At 51.8% G+C, this 22,439-nt stretch overlaps 7 protein-coding genes across 10 annotated transcripts; 4 read left to right on the forward strand and 3 right to left on the reverse strand.

Moving 5' to 3' along the window:
* Nucleotides 1–9: 9 nt before the first annotated feature.
* On the forward strand, nucleotides 10–916 carry LOC6503122 (pyridoxal phosphate phosphatase PHOSPHO2). Its single transcript, XM_001963427.3, has one exon. The coding sequence runs from the start codon at nucleotides 10–12 to the stop codon at nucleotides 832–834; it is 825 nt and encodes a 274-aa protein (XP_001963463.2). The 3' UTR covers nucleotides 835–916.
* On the reverse strand, nucleotides 865–12,331 carry LOC6502987 (supporter of activation of yellow protein). Of its 3 annotated transcripts, none has more exons than XM_014905793.3 (12): nucleotides 12,060–12,331; nucleotides 8,153–10,538; nucleotides 6,977–8,090; nucleotides 6,619–6,914; nucleotides 5,119–5,219; nucleotides 4,898–5,053; nucleotides 4,389–4,838; nucleotides 4,053–4,328; nucleotides 3,678–3,981; nucleotides 3,391–3,616; nucleotides 3,136–3,324; nucleotides 865–3,075 (listed from the first exon to the last, which is right to left on the reverse strand). In XM_014905793.3, exons 2-12 carry the CDS (start codon nucleotides 10,505–10,507, stop codon nucleotides 2,354–2,356), a joined length of 6,189 nt encoding a protein of 2,062 aa, XP_014761279.1. In that variant the 5' UTR covers nucleotides 10,508–10,538; nucleotides 12,060–12,331; the 3' UTR covers nucleotides 865–2,353. The 3 variants fall into 3 exon arrangements, with proteins under 3 accessions (XP_014761279.1, XP_014761278.1, XP_014761277.1); XM_014905792.3 differs by having other exon boundaries at nucleotides 12,170–12,329; XM_014905791.3 differs by lacking the exon at nucleotides 12,060–12,331 and adding an exon at nucleotides 11,570–11,950.
* Nucleotides 12,332–12,372: 41 nt separating this feature from the next.
* On the forward strand, nucleotides 12,373–14,161 carry LOC6503123 (pyridoxal phosphate phosphatase PHOSPHO2). Its single transcript, XM_001963429.4, has one exon. It carries the CDS (start codon nucleotides 12,829–12,831, stop codon nucleotides 13,723–13,725), a length of 897 nt encoding a protein of 298 aa, XP_001963465.1. The 5' UTR covers nucleotides 12,373–12,828; the 3' UTR covers nucleotides 13,726–14,161.
* A 439-nt stretch (nucleotides 14,162–14,600) lies between these two features.
* On the reverse strand, nucleotides 14,601–16,329 carry LOC6502986 (CCR4-NOT transcription complex subunit 9). 2 transcript variants are annotated; one of them, XM_001963430.4, is made up of 5 exons: nucleotides 15,966–16,328; nucleotides 15,513–15,887; nucleotides 15,264–15,458; nucleotides 15,115–15,206; nucleotides 14,601–15,049 (listed from the first exon to the last, which is right to left on the reverse strand). In XM_001963430.4, the coding sequence occupies exons 1-5, from the start codon at nucleotides 16,047–16,049 to the stop codon at nucleotides 14,881–14,883; spliced, it is 915 nt and encodes a 304-aa protein (XP_001963466.1). In that variant the 5' UTR covers nucleotides 16,050–16,328; the 3' UTR covers nucleotides 14,601–14,880. The 2 variants fall into 2 exon arrangements, with proteins under 2 accessions (XP_001963466.1, XP_044572822.1); XM_044716887.1 differs by having other exon boundaries at nucleotides 15,513–16,329.
* A 227-nt stretch (nucleotides 16,330–16,556) lies between these two features.
* On the forward strand, nucleotides 16,557–17,647 carry LOC6503124 (protein transport protein Sec61 gamma-2 subunit). Its single transcript, XM_001963431.4, has 2 exons — nucleotides 16,557–16,666; nucleotides 17,101–17,647. The coding sequence occupies exon 2, from the start codon at nucleotides 17,127–17,129 to the stop codon at nucleotides 17,331–17,333; it is 207 nt and encodes a 68-aa protein (XP_001963467.1). The 5' UTR covers nucleotides 16,557–16,666; nucleotides 17,101–17,126; the 3' UTR covers nucleotides 17,334–17,647.
* LOC6502985 (CWF19-like protein 2 homolog) lies at nucleotides 17,635–20,079 on the reverse strand. Its single transcript, XM_001963432.4, has 3 exons — nucleotides 18,752–20,079; nucleotides 17,965–18,687; nucleotides 17,635–17,899 (listed from the first exon to the last, which is right to left on the reverse strand). The coding sequence occupies exons 1-3, from the start codon at nucleotides 19,988–19,990 to the stop codon at nucleotides 17,771–17,773; spliced, it is 2,091 nt and encodes a 696-aa protein (XP_001963468.1). The 5' UTR covers nucleotides 19,991–20,079; the 3' UTR covers nucleotides 17,635–17,770.
* A 200-nt stretch (nucleotides 20,080–20,279) lies between these two features.
* LOC6503125 (actin-related protein 10) lies at nucleotides 20,280–21,844 on the forward strand. The gene is made up of 3 exons (XM_001963433.4): nucleotides 20,280–20,460; nucleotides 20,524–20,676; nucleotides 20,735–21,844. The coding sequence occupies exons 1-3, from the start codon at nucleotides 20,390–20,392 to the stop codon at nucleotides 21,657–21,659; spliced, it is 1,149 nt and encodes a 382-aa protein (XP_001963469.1). The 5' UTR covers nucleotides 20,280–20,389; the 3' UTR covers nucleotides 21,660–21,844.
* The last annotated feature ends 595 nt before the right edge of the window (nucleotides 21,845–22,439 follow it).

The following is a 22,439-nucleotide window of genomic DNA, read 5'->3' on the forward strand; positions in this document are numbered from 1 at the left end:
TTTCCATCAATGTTTCCGATTGGCAGGATGAGCCTCTGGACGTGCCGCCGCCTGATAGCGCCGGGGGTACTGTTGAGCCGACGGTGCCTCAGTTCCGGCGGCGGCAAGTGCCCCGGCCCAGTAGTAGCCAGTCGGATACTGGCGGCCATCGACTTTGACAAGACGATCGTGGCGCGGGACTCGTATCTGGTGGTCAGTGAACTCCTGCCGGCCGAGAAGCGCGGCAAGAAGCTGGACGACCTGGTGAAGCGTTGCGGCTGGATGACCTACATCGAGACCGTCCTCAAGCAGTTGTACACCGAGCACAAGGTGGACTCGACGGCGGTGGGACGGTGTGTTCGGCTCATAGAACCGGTGCCGGGTATGATGCGCCTGTTGCGCCAACTGGCCGGGATGCCCCAGCTGGACATGTGCATCATTAGCGATTCAAACTCGTACTTCATCGACGAGTGGCTGCGGGACCGGGGCATCGCCGATCTCTTCTGTGCCGTGTTCACCAATCCGGCGTGTGTGCAGTCGAGCGGCGAGCTGCTGGTGCTGCCCTTCGAGGATCAGACGCAGTGCGACCTCTGCCCGGCCAATCTCTGCAAGGGCGCTGTGGTGCAGCAGCTAATCGACACTGGTGTCTACAAACAGGTGGTGTACGTGGGCGACAGCTGCAACGACCTGTGCGCCATGCGGCATCTGCGGCCCGTGGACGTGGCCTGCATCCGGCGAGGATTCGAGCTGTACGGGAAAATGCCCGCCCACGGCAGAGAACTGAAATGCAGGGTGGTGTCGTGGCGCGACGGACACGAGCTGGACGCCAACCTGCTACCCATTATCCTAGCATGACCCGGATCGGATATGATCTAAGCAGAAACGTATTAATGCTGCTGTTTTATTCGACTTAAAAATAGATCTTTCCATACGTGTACATAATTTGTTACTTAATAAGGGGTTGGGAGGAGGGGGAGGACTTAACCACTAACTCTCCATGGAAAAGCTGCGCGCGCCTGGGAGTGCCATGTTACATAGTCCACTCGGATAGTGGTGTTAAGTGGATGTGTGGATGTACTTCTAGTTCGGTTCACTTAACTCCTAAAACGCTATTCGCTATTCCGGCTGCGGCGGTATCAGAACTCTCTTCTCTACTACTAAACACGTTGCTCTCGCACCCCGGAGGAGATCCCTTCCGGATCCGGATCCCTGCTCGCCAAAATAGTTCTGTTCTTGTGCTTGTTCCTTATCCTACAGATAGTACATGTCTATATATACCTATATATAGCTGTTTTTCTTTTTCTTCTTTTTTGTTTGTTTTTTTTTTTTTTTTAGCATAAATTACATGTATAATACATCCTTAGCCGTGCAGTAGCGGTAGCAGTAGCAGTAGCAGTAGCAGTAACAGTAGCAGTAGCGGAGCAACTGAAGCCTCCTCCTGCCAAGCACGGCTCCTACTTACATGGCTACTGGTAGGGGTAGGGGTATGGGCTGGGAGTTCTTAGTTCTTATCATTAAAAATACATATACATGATGAAAAATTCGGCTCATAAGATACACAAATCAATAAAGTAGTTTCGCTTCGCTTATCCGTTATATAGAAACGTAAATAATGTATATATATATATATAGTACAGAGGTCGGGGAATTGGGGATTGGTGGTCGGGGGCTGGTAGCTAGTGGCTGCTGCTTGGAGGCTGAGACTAAACGACATCCTTAAACTTAATCATAACGCACTATTTGGTTACAGAAATTACAAAAAAAAAAATAATTGTATTATAATAATAAGAGTAACGTGAAACAGGGGGGGGACAGGGGGATGTGGATGTGGATGTGGAGGACACAAGGACACGGTTCACAGGATCCACGTGGCGCCAGTTTCGACGATAGCATTAACAACGCAACCAAGCCATGGTGCGTAAAAACTTAATGGATTATGACTTAAGTGCTAGTGTTGATTCAAAATTAGACAAAAAGGATTAAAACATAGTTGCTCCCCTCTGGTCGTGTGTGCTTGTCATGTGTGTGGTTGTGTGTTGTGTTTTGTTGTGTTGTGTTGTGTGACTTTCTGTGTAACATTAGCGAGTTAAGTAACATAACTATAGTAGGTATTCGCCCGTAAATACATGTATAAACATTCGCAATACCTTGTACTGACAATAAAGTAAAAAAAATAGCTTAGATAGCTTAGTTCCCTTCGTCAGATTCTTCTCCTCTCTATCTCTCTCTCTTGTTGCCTTCATTAATACTATGCGTGTGTGTGGGGGTGTGGGTGTTGGTGGTAATGTTGGTGTTGGGGGCAGGTGGGAGCCGCGTCCGGCGCTTACTATAAGTCCGTTAGAGTGCGTTTGGCACAATAACGTATAACCCCCACTCAGGCAACAACCGGCGGCGGCGCTATCCCGATTGGCGTCGTGGACGCGGCAGGTGAGGCTCCTCCGGATGAGGCACTGCTGCTTCCAGGGGCTGCTGCTGCTGCTGCAGCTACTGTCTGCGTTGTTGCCGAAATGGTTGCCGTTGCCGTTGTCGTTGTCGTGGCGGTAGAAGCTCCCGACTCCTCACTTCCGTTCCGGTTCAAGCTGCTGCTGCACTGCATCGCGCTAATGCTGACCGGCGTCGTGCCCAACTGCCTCCGGTTGATCGTTGCGACAGCCGGCGACAAGGGACTCATAGACGTCGGCACCACCTCCAGAACTACGGGCGGCGACGCACTCACTGCCGCCACCTTGGGACTTGGGGCCTCGCCCGGGAAAAGATCTGGGCCGCCGTTGAGCGTCGGACTGGGACTTGGGTCGGGAACAGAGACTGGCGCCGGGCTGGAGTCCCTGCTCGCCGGCAAGGAGGACTCGGACGCCGCCTGTGCCGCCGCCTGCGCGCTGGCGGACTTGGTTCTCGCGCAGGGCGCACAGAACATGGCGGCGTGCTCTCGCAACTTGGTCACATGGTCGATGCGGTACTCGTGCACCCACTTCGCTCGCTTGCCGCGCGGCGAGTTCTTTCCGCGCTCCCCGTTCGGCGACGCTACTTGGGACAGTCCCTCGGGACGCGTGGCTCCGCATCTCATGCAAACGCAGCACCGTTCGCAGCTCCAGCGACCTTCAGGAAGAAACTCATCTTTATTAGTCTCTCCGGGATTAGGTCCGGGATAGAGCTTACCATCTGGCACCGTCCTCAGGCCCAGGCAGTAGATGTGATAGCCTCGGTCGCACTGCTCGCAGAAGAGCATCTTGCCGGGCCGCTGGTTGCTCCGGCACTTGATGCAGCACTTGCATCCGGAGCACTGCCAGTTATAGTTTCTCACCCGTCCCACCATGCGCTGCGGCATGTCGATGCAGCTGGGATGAACTGTGGCATGGGGGTAGGCATTAGTTAGCATGGTGTACCGTGGAGGAATCTAATCTAGTCACTTACCTCGCCGTCGGCAGCTGTAGCAGCGAATGAAGACCTCGGGCATGTCCCTGGCATTGCGATGCTGGCTGCGCAGACACACCCCGCAGTTGAGCAGCCGGCTGGCTTGCGAGGATTCGCGTCCGTTTTCGTTGCCGACTTCGTCGTCGCTGCCAGCGCTGCTCGAGGCGGCCAGAGAATCGCAGCTGCTCGTGGAGGAGCTACTGCAGTCGCTGTCGTCGCCGCTATCCTGCAATGGGAATCACATGGGTCAGAATGGGTTTCAACTCACTTCAGGAGAAAGGACTCACCGTATCACTGCTGCTGGCATTGCCGCTGGAGGCGGAGGAAACTGATGCTGCGGAGGAAGTACTGCCGTTGCTGGCCGAGCGCGTTTTGTCCGACGACTGCTGTCGGAGCGCTCTCCTGCTACGTCGAACCGGCACCTGCACCTGCACCGGCGCCGGCGCCTGGGTCTTGGCGGCAGTCGCATCTTCCGGCTCTTTGGACACCGCCTCCTCCTCCTCACCGCTGGGCACCGGGCTGATTCGCAGTTGCAGCTCCTCCTCCAGGTCAGTCGATGGCTTGTCCAGCGCTGTGTCCAACGGATAGGCTCTGGCGAGTGGAACGAGAAAAAAAAACGAATCAGAGGGCTGTGGAACAAGAAAGGATGCTGAAACACCAACCTGAGCTCAGCGGGCTTGAAGACTCTGTAGGCGAACGAGAATTGGTCCGGCACCACGGTCAGAGGATACGCGTAGTCCGAGCTCTGGAAAGCCTGGTCGTAGATGCGGGGCGTGACGAGAGTCGGCGGCGCCTCCATGTTCTCCGCCTCGGCCGCCGCCCGCACCACGTTCGAAATGGAGCGCTGCAAGCGGGTGCAGAGGGGCGCCGTCCTGTGCTGCGGCTGGTTCATGGTGAACGTCTGCAGGTCCAAGCAGGCCAGGCGTTCCTCTTTGCGGCTAATGGGGGTTAATCTTTTGTTAGAATCTGTGAAGGAATTTTACGGGAGGAGTACTTACGTTTTGTTGAAGTAGACGTTCCACTTGCTGGCAGAGAGCATGGCTCGGTCGCGGGCCTGCAGGCCACGAGAGGCGCCCACGGTCAGACCCAGCGCCTTCTGCTTGGCCTCGATTTCACGCAGGTGCTTCAGCCGGATGTATTCCTTGTACTCCTCGTACTTGTCGTAGAAGTCCGCGTACATTATGTCCAGGATGTCCGACGCCCAGACGGCGGTGATGCCCAGGTCGCACATCTTCTCGCTGACCAGCCCCTTTTCCTGCAGCCAGTTGCGCTCCTCCATGTCGACGGCGCGGCGCGGCAGGTCGGGATACTTGCGCTTGAAGCTGGTTATGCCCAGATAGAGGGCCACCTGCTCCTGGATCATGAACGTGTCGCGGTTCTTCGACGGACAACAGCCTTTAGGCGGCGGCCAGTCGTACTCGGCGATGCTGGAGGCACTGTAGTCGGTACTGTAAGGTAGATCCTGGTTAGTTTCCAAATCATAAAGTAGTTTTTAGGATTATCTTACTCTTCCGCCACACAGATCTCCATTTTCTTTTTCTTTGGACGTTTTTGTGATGAGCCGATGATGGTGTCCACCGACTGGCCCTGGTTGGAGTCCATCAGGCTGGCGTTGCTCACCATGGACGACTGCGACTCCTCGTTGTTGAGGAAATCGGGTTGCCTGGGGATTAGATGTTGACAAAATGTTAGTTTTCTTGTGGAAATGGTTGCTCTAAGGAGACATACTTCTGTGGCGTTAGCGGAGGTTCCATGAGGCTGCTCATCGACTGCATGCTGTTGCTAAGATCCGCGCTCATGCGCGTGTCCTCCTCGAAGACCTGCGGCGACTGGAGAGGGCGAAAGAGATCATAAATAAATATAAATATTTTTGATAATTATTTTTAATAGAACTATGTACTACAAACTATATAAAGTCTGGCCAAAAATAGATATTCCCTATAGAACTTAGCTACCATATGACAGGATACGACTTGATTTCCTGCGTGATTGGACTTGCCGAAACGGAAACTCCGGATGGCATTGCCAGCTTTTATCCAAACGGCTGAGCTTTGTCGACTGAGAGAGACTGGCAGAGAGAAGCGCAGCTAAGAGAGAGAGCGTGTGCAAGAGAGCATCACCATCACATCACACAAATAAAAAGAAAAAGAAGAAGAGGAAAAGCGGCAATAGCAGCAGGTGTGGTGAAGGTGGACTAGTGGTAGCAGCGAATCAGTACACGCACCACCACATGTGCAAGCATTCAGAACCCACACACATACTGACACTCACGTATATATATATATATACATATGAGAATGGCGAGAGCCAAACAAAAACTTCAGCTGATTAAAATCGCAGGTGAAGCCAACAATTGCAGCGGCTGCGCTGCGCTACTTCTTCTCTTCTTCTTGCCTTAACTGCTGCCCTCCTGCTGCTGCTGCTATTACTTCTTCTTCTTCTTTAGTCAGTCAGTATTGTTGTTCTTGTTGTTGGTGTTATTGCACTCACACCACACCACACCAGAGCAGACCAGAGCAGAGCAGAGCAGACCATATAGAAGGCATTGGTAATGAATTCATGACATGGCGCGCGCCTTTGATTTAAGTACGACACGTTAACCGCCTCTCGTGCTGTGCTGGTGCTGCCATTCTGCCGTTTAGCAGCCTTTACGTAACGCCGAGCCAAACATAAACAAGCAGCAGCCTGCAAATGAAAACTGCAGTTTCAATTCCCTCCTCCACCCACCTCCACCACCATCTGGCAGTTCGGAGGGGCTTCACCGTTAGAGGCGACCCCCTCGAAGTTCCATTTATGTCGCACAGTGTACGTACATACATATGTACATATCGGCATGCACTACTACTTCAGGGTTAAATGTTAAATGCAAGCCATGCTCTAGTCTCCATTTAAATAGTTCATTGCTAAGCACTATTTTGAATACATTAACCTTAGATACTAATTATGTTTCTTAAATACTAGATTGTAGAGATATCTCCAGTCTCCTATTTAAGTATTTTTTGTTGGAGAGGTCAGTTAGGTTTCTTCAACAGAACTTAGTATTATAATACCGCTCTCTCTCTCAGCAACAATGGCTAGTATTTTAAAGCTCAACGGCATATAACGGGATAATCTGATTTCTTGCGAGATGAACCTTTGCCGAGTGGCATTGCCAGAGCAGAATTATTCAAAGACGGTATTTAAGGACAATCTTTTCCAATAAGTTACTATCTTTTTAGGCCTACTCACCGGGCTGAAGAGTCCTTTGAGCCGTTCCGGATCGGGCGTGTGCTTCAAGCCGCCCACGCAGCGCGGCCGGCTCATCGCAATGGCCTTCGCCACGGCGCTCGCTCCCCGACTCATCCGCGGGGCCCTCGGCTGGGAGTTCGTCGACGAGAGGCCGGCGCCTCCGCTCCCGCCGCCACGGTTCGACGAGGAGGAGCCGTTATTGCTGCCCCGGCTGCCGCCCCTGGAGCCCCGGCCACGACCGCGACCGCGCGTGGGAGTCGGCGTGGAGAGCACAGGCATCGTGGACAGGGATTCATCTGGAACAGAAGATGGACAGGGTTTAGCAGGGAATTTGAAAAGAAACCTCATCTCTGCTCACCGCCAGAGTTGTCCAGCGCACTGTTGTAGTTGTCCTCGTCGTGGGAGTCCGGCTGGCTGCCGCCTGCACTCCCGCCACTGGTGCTGGAGGGGCGGGGCGAGCGCAGCTGCTGGGTGGCCATGATGGAGGAGAAGTCGTTTGGCTGGAATATTACGTCCTTGAGGCGGTCCGAGGAGGACAGGATCGTCGTGGGCGGCAGCATGGAACTGCTGCCACTGCCACTGATCCCGCTGACCGCCTGATGGGCGCCAGGAGCGCCCGAGGACGTGGACGAGCTGGACGAGCACATGGTCAGGTCGATTTGTGCCGCCAAGGCGAAGGACATGCTGGTGCTATTGTTGTTGTTGGACTCGGCTTCCGAGCCGCCGAACTGGGCGAGCATTGGCGGCGGCGGCGGAGGCAGTTGGCTGGCCTGGGCATTGGCCTTGCTCTGGCGCTTCCTGGTGGCCTTCGGGGTGGCCTGCTGGCTGGGCGTCGTCGTGGTGCGTCGGGAGGCTCTCAGCTGGCGGTCGCGACGCGTCGGCGTCTCTACGACGCCGGCCGGCTCATCTTCCACCGATGCGTTCTGCTCCCCCAGTCCCGCGCCCGCCGACGCTCCATCCGCCAACTGGTCCTGGCTGACCATGTCGATGGCCAGGCGCTTGCGCAGCAGCTGCACCCGCCGCGACTTCACCTCCTGCGGCGTGTCCGTGGGCGTGTACTGGTTGGGCAAGTTGGCGGGTTCGATGGCGCTCTGATTCTGCTGGACCCGCTTCGGCCGGCCCCGTCGCTTCCCGGTGCTGGCCGGTGTCGGCGCCTGCGACAGCTGGTTGGTCGGATCCATGGGATCCTGTGCCTTCGCCTCGCCGATGTCGTGCTCCGGATAGGTGGCCACGGTGCCGTTCTGCTCCGGCAGAGCCACCGGCGGCTGCTGGGCCGATGGAAAGATGGCGTCCTCCATCTCCGTGTTGAGGATGCGCTCGTGCTTCTGCTTCCGCGACCGATGCGAGTGCGCCGGCGTCGAGTGCAGCGTCTCGCCCGCACTGGCATTGGACTTCTTGACCGGGTCGTGGCAGTTCTGCACCGGCTGGTCGTTCTCGTTGTTGTCCATGCGCCGTTGCTTGCTGGGCGGGATCTGTGGACGAAGGAGGAGTGGAATGAGTGCCTACGGTAGGGAAGGAATACGAGGATACTTACGCCACTGCTGGGAGATTCGTTGCCCGCCGTGCTGGTCCGCTTCAAGTGGTTCTCATTGTTGTTGTCCACCTCCTGGAGGTCGTCCTCCGGCTGCTGGTCCTTGCGGTTGGCCGGGTGGTGGTTGTTGAGCACCTGGCTGTCCAGGTGCTCGTCCTCCATGTACGTGATGTGCGGACTGCCCTCGGGCGTGTCCAGTATCTCGATGGGCGCGCCAATAGCGTCGTCCTCCGATGTGGCCACCGACTCCACTGCTCCTCCACTCGGAACAGCTCCACCGCCGTTGGCCAGCAGACGCTCTGTCAGCTGGGGATACCGGCTGGAGTTGCTCTTCGGCGAGGCCGTGGCGAAGCTCTTGGGCGGGGCGGTCAGCTGGCTGAGTAGAATCGTGGAGTTGGGCGAGGAGGACGCCGCTCCCACGCCGCCATCGGCCTTCATCCGCAGGCAATCGATGAGGTTGGCTGGGCGGGACTGGGCCGGCGAGATGCGGCCGGAGAAGTTGTTCGTCACGTGGGCCGGCGAGGAGCCCGGCGACGGGGACGAGGTAAGGTCCACCATTTCCACGACGTTGTGCTGCGCCGGCGGCAGCTGGACAGGATTCGGCTTTCCAGCCTTGCTGGCTTTGCCGGCAGCGCCGCCTCCGGCGATTCCATTGCTGGGCGCCAGATTGTGGAACATCTGGGGGTCGTGCTCCTTCGACAGCGACTCATCGATGTCCATGTCGTCGGAGTTGCGGCGCCCCTCGTCCGCCGCCGACAGCGCCTGATCGGCGTCCAGGTCGGAGAAGCCGCAGAACTCCTGGCTGCTGCTATTCGACTCCATGCCGTTTGTGATTAGGGCCGAGGCGGGCGCAGGCGTCGGCACTGGAGTAGCCAGCTTGGAGGCAGTCGTGGGCAGCTTCTCCTCGAGCACGGCGCGCACCTTGTGCTTGGGCGAGCACAGGTTCTTGATGGTGAGCTTGGGCAGGGGCTGGAGCTGCTCCAGCGACTTGCCGGAGGCGTCGTCCTCGGTCAGGTCGATGGACTTGGTCTTGATGGTCAGCTTGGGTATGCTTTGGGCGTTGCTCAGGTCGTGCTTCATGATCACGGTGTGGAGGTGCTGCTGCGCCTCCTGCCCGCCACTGCCACTCGTTTTGATTGTTAACTTTGGTATCTGCTGCTGGTGGGGATGCGGGTGCTCTTCGCTGTTGCTGCTGCTACTGATGCAGCTGCTCCCGGCCAGCGTTGTCTTGATCATTAGCTTCGGCACCGTCTGCATCTCGGCGAGCGAGGACGAGGACGACGACGACGAGGACGAGGAGGCCGACGAGGAGGAGGCGGAGGCGGGCGAAAGGCTGGACAGATGGGCGTCGTTCTTTGACGGCATAGCTGCAGCCGCCGATCCAGTGCCGGAGCCAGAATTGGATCCGGAGGCGGCGGGATTCTCGGGCAACTTGATGGTCAGCTTGGGCACCACACTCCCCACTCGCTCCTCGTTGGCGGCACGGATGGTCAACTTTGGCACTATGTGCGGGGTGCTCCGGGGATGCTGGGCCAGGCTGCTGGCCACCTCGTCCTCGGCGCACGACGACGAACACGACGAGGCGTCCGCGTCGGAGGCGTCCTGCGGCTTGGCCACGCCTCCGTCGCTCGGCAGCTGGATACGCAGTGGCTCGACGCGTCTCGTCTCGTCGCCACCACCGGGCTGAGATTCATTTAGGTTCGGGTTCGGAGCGGCTGCGACGTGCTTCGAAAGCTTCAAGATGATCTTGTGTCCGTCCCGCTCCTCGCCCTTTACGTCAATCGCGGTGGCAGCCATCGGCGCTCCTCCTCCCGCTCCCGCTCCCGCGGATGATGCCGCTCCTGTTGCTGTGCTTCCTGATGAGGCTGACGCTGATGCTGGGACTCCAGTGGTGCCTGGAGCATCGTCGCGGGACGTAGCCAGCGATGTGGATAGTGGATGCGTCGACGGTGGCTGCGGCTGCGGCGGCGGCGACGCTGTAGTACTAGTTATATGCCCGGGCTGGTGGTGGTGCTGCCGTCGATGCAGTGCCTCCTGCCGCTGCTGGTGTTGCTGCTGCTGCTGCTCCTGCTCCTGACCCTGGTCGTGGTCCGGCTCGTGATCGGCATTCAGCTGCTGCTCTCGCTGTGCCGGGGATGACGTGGAGCTGACCCGCTGCTCCTCCTCGCTGCTCGTGTTGGTGGTGGTGGTGGTGCTCTCTGGTGCTCCTGCTTTCGTGTTGACGCGTTCGGTGCTGGCTCCTGCTGTTGAGGATGCCGGTGCTGATTCAACTGATGCTGCTAATCCTGTTCCTGTTCCTGTTCCCGATCCGGATGACGATGTCGCTGCTACCATCTGCTGCTGACGTAAATCATTCATTGCTATGTTCAGTTGTCCAGTGGCCGTCAGCCTGCAATAGAGGATGGGGATTATTAGTGTTAGGATCTTGGGGCTGCTGGAGGGTGGAGGGGGTGGCTATGTGGTGGGGTCAGAACCGAGAGACCCCGATCCGAAGGGTTAACGACCTCTGAGCTCACACACACAGGGCATACAGGGCACTAGGTACTAGGCACTGGATGAAAGAAGAACTGAATGAAAACCGGACCAAGTGGAGGATCTAATTTTAGCAGACATCCAGTGGCCAGCGGATTATTGATCCTCCGGAGATTGAAGCTGGAGGAGGAGGAGGAGCTGAAGAGGTAGTTCCCTTCCAGGCAGCCGGCAGGAAGGCAGGCAGGCAGGCAGGAAATAAAAACAGAAACAAAATGCTGCCCAGAAATTGCCGCGCAAACTCCCAGCCACTCCGAGCCGAGCCGAGCCGAATAACAACATTTCATAAATAAGCGTTGAAAACATGCGCACACAGCTGTCGGACGGAGGGACGGTGGAGGATGGTGGATAACGAGCGGAAGAGCGGAATAGCCAGAGGGTAGAGGCGGCAAGCAAGCAAGCAGGCAGGCAGCCCGAGAGAGAGAAAGAGAGAGAGAGAGACCTAGAGAATGGGGGAAGAAGCAATGCTGAGGAAGCCGCCACGAACCACGGCCTGCTGTTGTGTGTGTTGGCAACACTGTCGCCGCACGGCCAAATCCCACCATACTGACCGACAAACCCACCACAGTCGCGCCGCTGTTGCCGCTCCGCTCTGCCGCCGCTGCATGGAGAAAATACATACACAAATGCAATAGGGGCGCACACATGCACACGCATCAACACATCTCTAAATTGGTTAAAAACGAAACTTGCATGCATGCCACTCTCTTCTCAGCCAATGAAAATTTCAGTGCGTCAACATCAACAACTCGGAATTTCAGCAAGCAAGCAAGGCAGCCAGCCAGTCAGTCAGACAGAAAGTCTCAGTGCAGAAAACAGAACCAGAAAACAACAGAAACAGCAACAGAAAACGACGCCGAAGCCCTGACCCAACAACAACCACAAACTCACCATGCGGCAAAGTCGTCGGTCAGAGTCAGACAAAAGAAGATGGAGTAGAAGAGACGACTGAGCGCCTGCTTCTCTGCATGCACAATTCGCGATTCGAGCGATGGCTATTCGCTGCTACTGCTACTACTGCTGCTGGCATGGTCCATGTTTATCAATGCAAGCGTTGCCCGCACGCTAGGCGAATTCTGCCGCACTTCTAGGGTGCTGCGGCGGCTAGTGCTGCTGCTGCTGCTGTGTGTCTTAGGCGGTTGCGTTCGGCGGTAAACGGGTGGTAATAAAACACATTTTTTTAAACACTCGAACGACTGAGAAGACTGTAGGCACTACCACCACACAGAAAGACACACACACAGACACACTCAGCGGGCAACACACACACAAACACACTCACACACACTCAGCAGACAACACACATACAAGCTCGCGCTCTCGGCTGCCTTTGCCGTTGTCCCACTTTCCGTGTATTGGTTTCGTACACTTTTCCACGCACTTTTAACGATTCGGGAACGGGCACTGGCACTGGCAGTAAGACAACGCATTTAATGCTAGTTGAACGCTAAAAAAATATCCACTCGCTGACCCGGTAGCACGAATACATACGCAGACTTGTTCAGCGCGCGTCGAACGTTCTTAGGAATTCATTATTGAACGGTATGCTCTGCTTCGCCTGTCTGCTTATGTTTTTTTCTTTTCGATTCCGAGGTACTAATGAAAATGTACTGTGTTACCAGACTCCATTTGCGCCTGAATGCGTACATGGCCTGGAATTTGATTAGACCATGCTCTGGGCACACTAATTTAGCCCAATAGGGTTGATAGAATAGAATTCAAATAGCACATAACTGTCATTTTCTATTTCTACAAAATATAAACAGGATATTTATATTTCTTAGTATCAATGTATTTACTAAACTGACAACATTAAGTAGATGCAGATCACACAATTGGAATAAAATTATATCAGAAGTACCTTCCAATTGGCTTTATAACTCACCAAGAAACAAAGTAAATTAACCGTTAAGGATTTAAGAAAAATCTCAAAAGTAAATCCAAAAAACAGCCCCGAAAACAATTTTATGTTTTTAACTCAAAGAAGAAAAGTATAAACAAGTTCCCGCCAAAGGACCCAGTGTGACCACACTGCAACGACCATAAAACGCGTCCACCCACAAAGCTTTAACAGGATTTTGGCGCTTTTCAAGTTAAATCGGTGCATCGAAAACTTGGAGCAAAGAGAACTTGGAGCGGAGCGGAGCAAGATGTCCTCGAACGCGTCCTCGGCTGCTGTGGCTGCGGCCGTGGCCAGCTGCAGGCTGGAGAAGCAGCAGCGCCGTCGCCTGGCGGCCTTCGATTTCGACCACACGATCGTCTCACAGAATACGGACACTGTTGTACGGGATTTGCTGCCCACGGAGGTTACCAGTGCCCGGGCTCACGAACTGGTGGAGAACGACTGCTGGACCGAGTACATGGCGGAGGTGTTCCGCCTATTACATGAGCAACAGGTGCCCGAGGCCCGCATCCGCGACACAATCCGCGGCATCCCCGAGGTGCCTGGCTTCGTGCGGCTCATCAAGCACTTGGCCAAGCGTATGAACTTCGATCTGATCATCATCAGTGACTCGAACAGTGTTTTCATCGATGAGTGGCTGCGGGCACACAATCTGTCCGACTGTTTCCTGGCCATTTTCACCAATCCGGCCGAATTCGATGAAACCGGGAGGCTGCAGGTTCGTGCCCATCACCAGCAGACGGACTGCAAGCTGAGCGCCAGCAACTTGTGCAAGGGGCGCGTACTGGAGCACTTTGTTATCGAACAGGATCTGCGACGCAGTATCCGGTACGATCATGTATTTTATGTGGGCGATGGCAACAACGACATCTGCCCAGTGCTCCGTCAGCGGGCTTGCGATTTTGCTTGCGCCCGGCAGGGCTTCGCCATGGAGAAGCACCTGCTGCGCAATCGCAGCAAGTTGAAGCTGCGTGCCCATTTGTTGATCTGGAAGAGCGGGTTCGACCTAATGGACCAGATGCTGGCCTTGCCGCAATTGCAAACAGCACCGGCCAATCAGGTCGAGCTGGAGACTCCGGAGGGCCAGGCGGAGCTGGCTAGGCGAGCATCGGCCATCGCCGGACAAGCCAAGTCGCCCACTTAAGGCGATTAAGGCGACCACCCAATACCAGATCGATCGTCAACTGGTTTCGTTTCCGCCTCCTTGTTAGGCCCGACAAAGTGAAGCCCGTCTATTCGCACTCTATCTCGCACCGACCCCGAAAAATGCAACCATATATGTATGTATTTACGCTATGGATATGGAGCCCTCTAATTGCCATATTAGTGTATGTTCGTGTGGAGCCTACAACACGCCTATCTACAGATGGAGTACCTTGGGAGCTTGTTAATTGTGGTGTTGCGGATGCAGGAAGGATGATGCCAATTGAGCCGAGAGCTGTGCTGCTAGAAGTTAAATGGTTTATTCATTGTGTGTATATTGTAATATTAATCGTATATTGTAATTGTTTTAATTATCACAGCTGTATAAGTGTGTCTGTATTAAAAAGCATTTGAACCTGTGTGTTGCCGTTACTGCATCCCATTGTTGTTCTTCTTATTTGTTGTAGTAGCTTTTGGTGGGGGCGTTGTGGCATTGTGTGGGTGGGGTGTACCCCCGGGCCGGAGTAGAGAGGGATGGCTAGATGGCCAGTTGCATCGGGTAGAGTGGGAGAGGGCGAGGGTTGCATCCTCCACTGCCAAGGTTTCTGCGCAAATGAAACGCATTTTGCTGGTTCATTTTTTTTGCGCCTACATGTACACAAAAATGAGTGTTTATTAATTACAAGAGTGATTATTAATTAGCTTCTCAATAAAACACATTTTTTTTATCAAAAATGTGATGGTGAAAATGTTTTTCAACTTCCCAATAATTATTGTTTTTTTGAAAAGCTTTTTTGTGTTCCACAGATTCCATATCCAGAAAGAAACGCTCAACAATTAATCAATTTTAACATTACGATTTCGAACAAATCCTCGTCTCTTTGTAATTCTTTATTTACTTTGTAAATTATATGCTATCAGTGAAGAACTTATCAATAACATTATTTATCGGTAGTTATATTTATATTACAGCTCTGCTTAGGCTAGACACAGGCAACCTCGTGCAATCTTATTATCCGTATTCGGTCGATTAGTTAACTATGTAGTACATGGGGGCAGTTATGGATGGGGGACTTGCAAGTCACATTGGTGCAGGAGCTAGCGAATGGAGCCCATGCCTAAGCAATACTTGAGAATATCGCAAACATTCTATGGTCTATGAACCCAGCGGAGCCATGCCTATCTGCTGCGGAGTGGCTCCCAGTTCCAGGTTCTTGAGTAGCATCTGTAGCCACTGTTTGGTGGACTTGTCGTCCTGCAGGCACAGCGCAAAGGTACCGTCCCGCAGTTGATCGGGCAAACACTGTCCGAGCGCCTTCCGGGCACTGAAATATAAATTATTTAGTTATTTCTATCACATATACATATGTAGTTTATGGCTAGTACGAACCGAGTATTGTCCGAGAGGCGCAGATAGCAGCGCACGACGTGCTTGAGCAGGCGAGCGCACGGATCCTTGGACAGCTGAATAACCATCTTGCCCTGAAATCGGAGTAGGTTAGCTTTCGCAGATCATTAAATTGCAAAAATCATATCTACCAAGGTGATGGCCACGTGAGAGAAGCGCTCGTAGGTCTGGCAGATGTACGACAGACCCGATTCGTCAAGGAGTATCTTCTGGATAATAAAAGTGGCCACAGTCTTGCTTAGTTCCGAACCACTGTCCATGATGCTGAGGCACAAAGGCACTATCTCCGTGGTTAGCAAGAAAGTAATGACCTCCTGCTCGTCGGTCTGCAAACAAACCCAAAAGTCAGCAAAGTTTCACTCGGAAGGAGAACAACTCACCTTAACCAAAGCTCCAATGACGCCCAGGCTGGTGAGGCGCAAATACTCAAAGGGCCTGGTCTTCGAGGTAGTCGAAAGGAACGGGTATAGGTAGAGCGGTATTTGGGCCTGTAGGAAGGCCGTGCGAGTCTCCGGGTGGGAGGCGACGCACTGCAGCAATGCCAGAGCATTGCAAACGCGGTTCGACTGGTGGGCAGTCAGAGTCGGCGGCGTAATCGATGGGTATATGTTGAGGATCTCCTGCAAAAGGGCACAGGTTGTGCCGAAGCTGTTCCACAGCATGGGAGCCAGATCGGTTTCCCGCTTCTTGCTCAGTTCCAGCAGGGCCGTCTCACGAGTGTCGGGATGGGCCAACTCGTTTATCCATTGGTACACCTGGGCCGGAATGAAGAAGGATCCAGTTATTGGTCGGTACTTGCAAGACACCATGCCAAGACCAAGTCCCTCTATTACCTTTTCTTGCTCGCTTTGCTGTTGCTGCTGCTGTTGTTGCTGTTGTTGTTGGGGATTCATAAGCGGACTCGGCTGAGCACTCATGATGGAAAGCTAGTAGAAGCTAGTAGAGTATACGATTTCTGCAAAATGTACAAGACTCGATGACTTTCGCCGAACGTTCTGGTTTTGATGCTTTCGGGGCCAGCAATCTTCTACAACCAGGCTTTGGCAAAATAGAATCGGAAAGGCAGATCAGCTTAGGTAAGATTTGATGTATAACTAATATTCGTTTTGATCTGATGCCGAAAAAAATAAAACAATACTACAGGCAGATGTATGTGCCGAATAAAGTATAGGACCGTAGTGAGTTTCCAGGCAATGTGACCGTTCCAAGTAGCCGATACTATCGCTATCGGTAGCTACAGTTGGCTATTATTTGAAAAATTAAAAATATCTAATATTTAAACAAATGAAGAAGCTTATACAAAGAAATTATGCATAATGTAGCTTAATAGAACGTAAAAACGTATATCTATTTGGAATCGTCCATGGCAGACGTGACAGATGTCATCCATTTGACGGGGGTTGGCATCCCACCACCGAAGCATCCCTGCTTTTTGACATATTGACGTGGAACTGTCAACGAACACGAATCGGGAGCCGACGCGGCAGTCAAGGAAAGTGTTTCATTCGAGTGGAAATTTTCAATTGAAGCAGAGGTGTGTCTCGTTTTCTCGACAAGTGTATTTCAAAGTAGTTTTTTCTTCAATAAAAATATCACAATTGCAACGTCATATATGTATTAAAACAGGGCCTAGGACGACTACTTTCTAAACAATACTGTTTTTCTCCGATTATCTTAGTAATTTGGTTCTTTTTGGCTGTACTTGCAATTATAGTACTGACATTCATTAATTAAATTACCTCTTGAGGCAGCCAAACGATTGTTATTTAAACAGTATTGTTTGTAGAGTAACTCTACTTGTTTACGAATATTAAAACGCCCACTATAATTATTAAATCTTAGCTGGAAAAAGGCAGGCCAAATTTCACCTGTGACGTCGTCGAGTGTGCCACGTCGCCTGTGTTGTGATTCTCGTGAAAGTACCTTCCTGCTCACACGTCTCTCTTTTTCCTCCTTATCTACTTGCAGTTGCCAGCAATATATTTTGATTAGACATGGACAAGGTTGTTAAGTTCGCCGAGCCTGGACGCGCCTTCGCCAAGGACTCGATCCGTTTGGTGAAGCGTTGCACCAAGCCCGATCGCAAGGAGTTCCAGAAAATCGCCATTGCCACCGCAATCGGGTTCTGCATCATGGGATTCATCGGCTTCTTCGTCAAGCTGATACACATCCCCATCAACAACATCATCGTGGGCTCCTAGACGCAACAATTTTGGCCAGGGACCAGAACAATATCAATCATCAACTCTAGCATACATTACAAGATTTTTTGTTTAGTTTACATGCATTATCTATAGAGGATCTATGTGCATTCAACGAATGCCTCCAACAGAAATTTCATATATATGTGAAAGCGTATTGCAAATGTTCAAAATTCCATTTATAAATCTATGTCGAAGTGCATGAAACGCGTTAGCTGATAAGAACCAAATGTAAAGATATGAGCCAGCCACCTCCATCCACATGGATGGGGGCGGACTTCATCAATAAATGTGAATCAGATTTTCAAGTAAAATGTTTGTTTATCTTAAGAACTATACAAGCCACCCCTACAAGCCTTAGAAGTTCCATCGGAACTACAAACTCTTATCAGAGTAACATTTTTAAAACATAATATATTACAATATTACAATTATAATTAATGCTCAGTGCAATCATACTTCTTCCACATTTCTGCAAGGGACTTGACCTTGCCAACTGGATTCTGTTCTTTTCGTGGCTTGCGCCAGGAGTTGGGATTCAGTTCCAGCATTCCACCAATTATTTCCTGAAAAGGAGATTTCATTAATATTGTTTTTTAGATGATCTTCCAATCCTTCCATCCTAACTTACTTGTGCAAAGTTGGCGGGGAAACGGTCCTGATCTTCGATTACGTGGGCAAAGCCCGAGTCCATGCCAAAGTGGATCCACACATAGGGCAGACCCTTGGGAATGGCTGCCCGCAGCGACTTCTGGCGCAGGGAAACCAGCTGCTTGTTGATGCACCACTCCTGTTCCGACTCCTCGATGGCTTTCTTGAAATAGAAGGGAGCCATTTCTCCCTGACTAGAGGGAATGGGGATGCAGTGGACACTGAGATGTGGTCGGCGATGCAGCTTGTTGGCAATCTCATAGAACACCACGTCCTGCCGTCGGGCGGCAAACATGCGGGTTAGCGCTTTGCGGAAGTTACTCAGCTCCTCCCAGGCATCCTCGTCTAGTTGCGTGCAGCAGGACACGTGCTGCAAGGTGGTCAGGATGCAGTGGCCATTCTGCAGGCCAACATACCAGGGTATGCTTAGGTAGATCTTGTCGCCCATGGAGACCAACAGCTGCTTGTCCAGCTTGGCGGAGTCGAAGCAGCGCTCACAGTTCTTCAGGCTGGCCGCCATCTTCTCGTGTTCCTTGATGGCGCTCTGGAGTTCCCTCTTCTCGGCGTCGCCAGGTGAGATTTGCTTGCGCACTTTGTCGGCAAACAAGTCCTCAAGATCGTCATTGGGATTCTTGTGCTTGGACAGAATGTCGGCGTACTGCAGGTTGGACTCGGCGGCAGTGGCATGCTTTTCCCGCTCGAACTGTTTGGAGAAAAGAATTAATGGAGTGTCACTACAATGATTGGACTATAACTCAAAATCTCACCATTTGCTTAATGTCATATCGGTCGTCATCGGCAAAGTAGCGCACCCTCTGGCCGTCCACATGTGTCTCCACCTTCTTGTTGCTGCGTTTCCGTCCCTTGCTTCCTCCATACAGATCGTTGGGGCTACTCTGCGCCCCAGCGTGCACCAGTGGCCGCACGTTACCGCTCTGATCCGTTTTGGTGAGAAGAACATGCTCGGATGCGGATTTCTTCTTCGGATCCTTGGCACTGGCTTTCGGTATGGACTTGCCGGACGCCAGGAACTCGGCCCGCGCCTTGCGTGCGTTCTCCAGCTGCTGATTAAGATCAGCCGCCAGCTCCTTCTTGCCCTTGAGCTCCGCCTTGATGGCCTTTCCCGCCAACTCGTTGATCTGCTCATCGGTCAAGCAGGGGAGAGCAGGTGCTTTTTCCGGTTCAGGTTCCTCGCCAGAGGACTCGCTTTCTGACACGGATTTGCTTCTCCTGGGCGAGGGTGGCTTGGCAGAGGGCTTTCGCCATCCGCGAGAGGAGGAACTCTGACCAGAATTCGAGTGCTGCTTTGCACCCCGCTCCCCGGAGTCGTCATCGTCCTGTGGCTTCTGGAAGCCGGGCAGGCCCGTGCCATTACTCTTCCAATAAGGATTCAGTTCACGTCCGCTTTTGGCCGGATCATAGGCATCTATTTGCTGGAGTTTCTCGTTCGGCTTCGTTGGCTGTTTCTGCTCCTTCGAAAAGGTCTTCAGCAGGAGAGCCTCGTTGGTCATCCAGTTGTCGCGTTGCAGAGGCACCTCAGCGGCCGGAGTCCTCTCCACCCACTCGTCCTCGCTGTTGCTTTCCTGGCGCTTCTTCTTTGACTTTTTCTTACGTCGCCGGCGTTCCTTTTCATCCTCACTGGATAAGGAAGAGCTGGAGCTGGAACTCTCACTATCGCTACTACTATCGCTGCTGCTGCTGCTACTGTGACGCTTTTTCTTCTTTTTCCTGGATGATTTCTTGTTTTTAGATTTGGATTTGTGCTCTGCCTTCTTTTTTTTTTTTGCCTTTTTCGAGGAGGAGCTGGAAGAAGATTTCTCCAGTTTCTGTGCCACTGCTGGGAGCATCCAGGTGGCCCCTTCGCCGCGCAGTTCTTTCTGGCGCTCCCTCTGGTTGCGAAGCTCAGCGCGGTCCTTGGCCTGCTGGAGCATTTCAGCGCGGGCATCGCGAAGTTCCTGGCGAGCTTTGTCCTTTTCCCTGGCACTCTCAAACTGTATGAAGCTCATGTTGTTTACGTTTTGGCGGTCTTGCCGACCACAACAAACCTTTTTAATTAGAGATGGCCTAGTTTCGATAGATGTGAATAGATGAGACTAGTGATAGTGATTCCATAAATGATATAAATATAAATAAGATATTTACATTATAAGTTTGTCTTTTATACCAGAGTTAGTTCTTTAATTAGATGCAAATTAAAGACTGCTGCCTATTTTATCAAGAAATAAACAACTTCTTGAACTTTCGTGATTGTAGCTACGCGATGTTTTTTTTAACCGATAGTCGCGGAACCAGTGTTCATAAACAGTTTACATATCTTTGGTAAAGAAGACTTTACATATTTCCACTTTCAAGTGCAATTATTTGGCAAAACCGCAAAACGGTTTGCCCAAGATCTAGATCCCAGCATGCCCATCTACGAAAGCGTTATGCAGGAGAAGCCTCCTATCGTTCTGGAAATTGGTACCGCCTACACAAAGTAATTTCTGGCCGAGTTGCTGGTGGAGGTGATATCATCACACTTTACTGTCCCTATTTTCAGGCTGGGCTTTGCGGCCGAGCCGTCTCCGAGGAAGATCGTGCGCACAGAGGTTGTCCTGACCACGACGGGATGCACCAAGCGGCTGTTTGACTACGACACGACAGAGCAGCTCTACGACCAGATCGTCGATTTCCTCCAGTCCCTTTTCTTCAAGTAGGTGGCTAAAAAGATGTGGAAATGTTAATAGATTCTAACCTCCTTTTGATTCTAGGAACCTGCTGGTAAGTCCCAAAGAGCGCAAGTTCGTAGTGGTGGAGAACACTTTCGGCCCCACCCTGTTCAGGGAAAAGCTGGCGAGGGTTCTGTTCGTCCATTTTGATGCCTCCTCGGTGCTCTTCGTGCCCGTCCACCTGATGGCGCTCTCCACGCTGGCCGTGCCCACCGCCTTGGTTGTTGATATCGGCTACAGCGAAACTAGTGTCATGCCCGTCTTCAGCGGCGTACAAATCATGTCTGCCTTTAGGGACCAGAGCTACGGAGGCAGGGCCGTTCACGCGGAGATTAAGCGTCAGTTAATGGAGACGGGCGTCAAGGAGAGCCTGCTGTCGGAGGGCGTGCTGGAGGAGATCAAGGTGCGAACATGTTTTGTGACAACCTTCGAGCGGGCTCAGGAATATGCCAAGGGCGGCGAGGATCTGCCAAAGCCCCCGCCCGCCGTGGAGTTCATTGTCAGAAGCGATGACCCAGATGATGAGGAGATGATCCAGGTGCCTGGCCGCCTAAGGGAGACCGCCTTCGAGGTTATGTTCGAGGCCAGCAATGAGAGGGACAGCTTGCCCCATCTTATTCTTCGCTCCATTCTTGACTGCACTGTGGACGTGAGGAAATCTCTGGTCGAAAGTGTTTTCCTCATCGGTGGTGGCTCGATGCATGCCGGGCTCTTGGCTCGCCTGAAACACGAACTCCAGCACTTGCTGGTCAAAGACTCCTTCTACAAGACGCGCTTTCATGGGGACTTGCAGTTCAAGTTCTTCCCCGCCGTCGGGCATCAGAACTTTACGGCCTGGCTGGGCGGAGCCTTGTGCGGCGCCACGGACCATGTTCAGACCCGTTCCCTGGCCAAAGACACCTATCTGAAGAACGAGCACGTACCCGACTGGAGCAACCTATGCGATAATCGGCCAACAGGGTCCTAAAGCCGATAACTACACACCATACACGCTGTAAATCTATTCAAGCACGCACTACCGACAGTTATTTATTTAAATTGGTTGAAATTGTATTATATAAGCCCAAAGTATCCTTATCCTGCATGTATAAATTATAGAAGATACAATTTTATAAAAAATTAATAAAATTAAGCTTAACTAACTCTGTGGAAGTGATTGGATGAATCTGTCAATAATGGTATGCTTTTTTAGGTAGCATCTTTAAATCTTTCTTTCTTATTTTAAAATTCCAAATAAATCATAAGAAGCTGTTTAATTCCACATAATAACTTAAAACAACCTGTTGAAGGTCTCAGAGGTGTTTCAACGAAAAATATGTTAGGAAGTTTTCAAGAGTAATGAGATACTTGAAAAAATTTACGAAATTGGTTTGGGTTTTTTTTTATTCTTGTGGATCTATTAAAAATAGGAAGTAGGAATCACATCCTAACCCATAAAGTACATAAAATTATGTATATTATTAATCGGCAAGTTCTGTCCGCCAGTCTATATAATCGTATAGATTTCGGAGACTATAAAAGATAGAACTGTAGGATATTAGCTGTTAGCTTCAATAATGTAGCAAAAAATATAGTTTTAAAAAAAAACTTTCGATCAGTTTCCAATTAGCAATCGGTCCTGATAGAGCCTATTTATATTTTTTTATTTATTTATTTTGTTTTTTATAAATATTATTTTTTTATTTAATATTTATGGAGCAAATTTTAAACAAAATTTCTTATGAAAGCTTAAATTCTGCGTAATATT

The sequence above is a fragment of the Drosophila ananassae genome, chromosome XL (genome assembly GCF_017639315.1).
Source record: "Drosophila ananassae strain 14024-0371.13 chromosome XL, ASM1763931v2, whole genome shotgun sequence".
Taxonomy (NCBI): domain Eukaryota; kingdom Metazoa; phylum Arthropoda; class Insecta; order Diptera; family Drosophilidae; genus Drosophila; species Drosophila ananassae.

Coding starts and splice junctions, on each gene's coding strand:
- LOC6503122 (XM_001963427.3), top strand. CDS start 10: ATGTTTCCGATTGGCAGGATGAGCCTCTGGACGTGCCGCCGCCTGATA.
- LOC6502987 (XM_014905793.3), bottom strand. CDS start 10,507: ATGAATGATTTACGTCAGCAGCAGATGGTAGCAGCGACATCGTCATCC. Junction 8,091..8,152: donor ACGAATCTCCCAGCAGTGGC/GTAAGTATCCTC, acceptor CTTCGTCCACAG/ATCCCGCCCAGCAAGCAACG. Junction 3,617..3,677: donor ATGCCAGCAGCAGTGATACG/GTGAGTCCTTTC, acceptor TTCCCATTGCAG/GATAGCGGCGACGACAGCGA.
- LOC6503123 (XM_001963429.4), top strand. CDS start 12,829: ATGTCCTCGAACGCGTCCTCGGCTGCTGTGGCTGCGGCCGTGGCCAGC.
- LOC6502986 (XM_044716887.1), bottom strand. CDS start 16,049: ATGAGTGCTCAGCCGAGTCCGCTTATGAATCCCCAACAACAACAGCAA. Junction 15,459..15,512: donor TCATTGGAGCTTTGGTTAAG/GTGAGTTGTTCT, acceptor GTTTGTTTGCAG/ACCGACGAGCAGGAGGTCAT. Junction 15,050..15,114: donor CGCCTCTCGGACAATACTCG/GTTCGTACTAGC, acceptor TTTATATTTCAG/TGCCCGGAAGGCGCTCGGAC.
- LOC6503124 (XM_001963431.4), top strand. CDS start 17,127: ATGGACAAGGTTGTTAAGTTCGCCGAGCCTGGACGCGCCTTCGCCAAG.
- LOC6502985 (XM_001963432.4), bottom strand. CDS start 19,990: ATGAGCTTCATACAGTTTGAGAGTGCCAGGGAAAAGGACAAAGCTCGC. Junction 18,688..18,751: donor GATATGACATTAAGCAAATG/GTGAGATTTTGA, acceptor TTCTCCAAACAG/TTCGAGCGGGAAAAGCATGC. Junction 17,900..17,964: donor TCCCCGCCAACTTTGCACAA/GTAAGTTAGGAT, acceptor TCTCCTTTTCAG/GAAATAATTGGTGGAATGCT.
- LOC6503125 (XM_001963433.4), top strand. CDS start 20,390: ATGCCCATCTACGAAAGCGTTATGCAGGAGAAGCCTCCTATCGTTCTG. Junction 20,461..20,523: donor ATTGGTACCGCCTACACAAA/GTAATTTCTGGC, acceptor CCCTATTTTCAG/GCTGGGCTTTGCGGCCGAGC. Junction 20,677..20,734: donor CTCCAGTCCCTTTTCTTCAA/GTAGGTGGCTAA, acceptor TTTTGATTCTAG/GAACCTGCTGGTAAGTCCCA.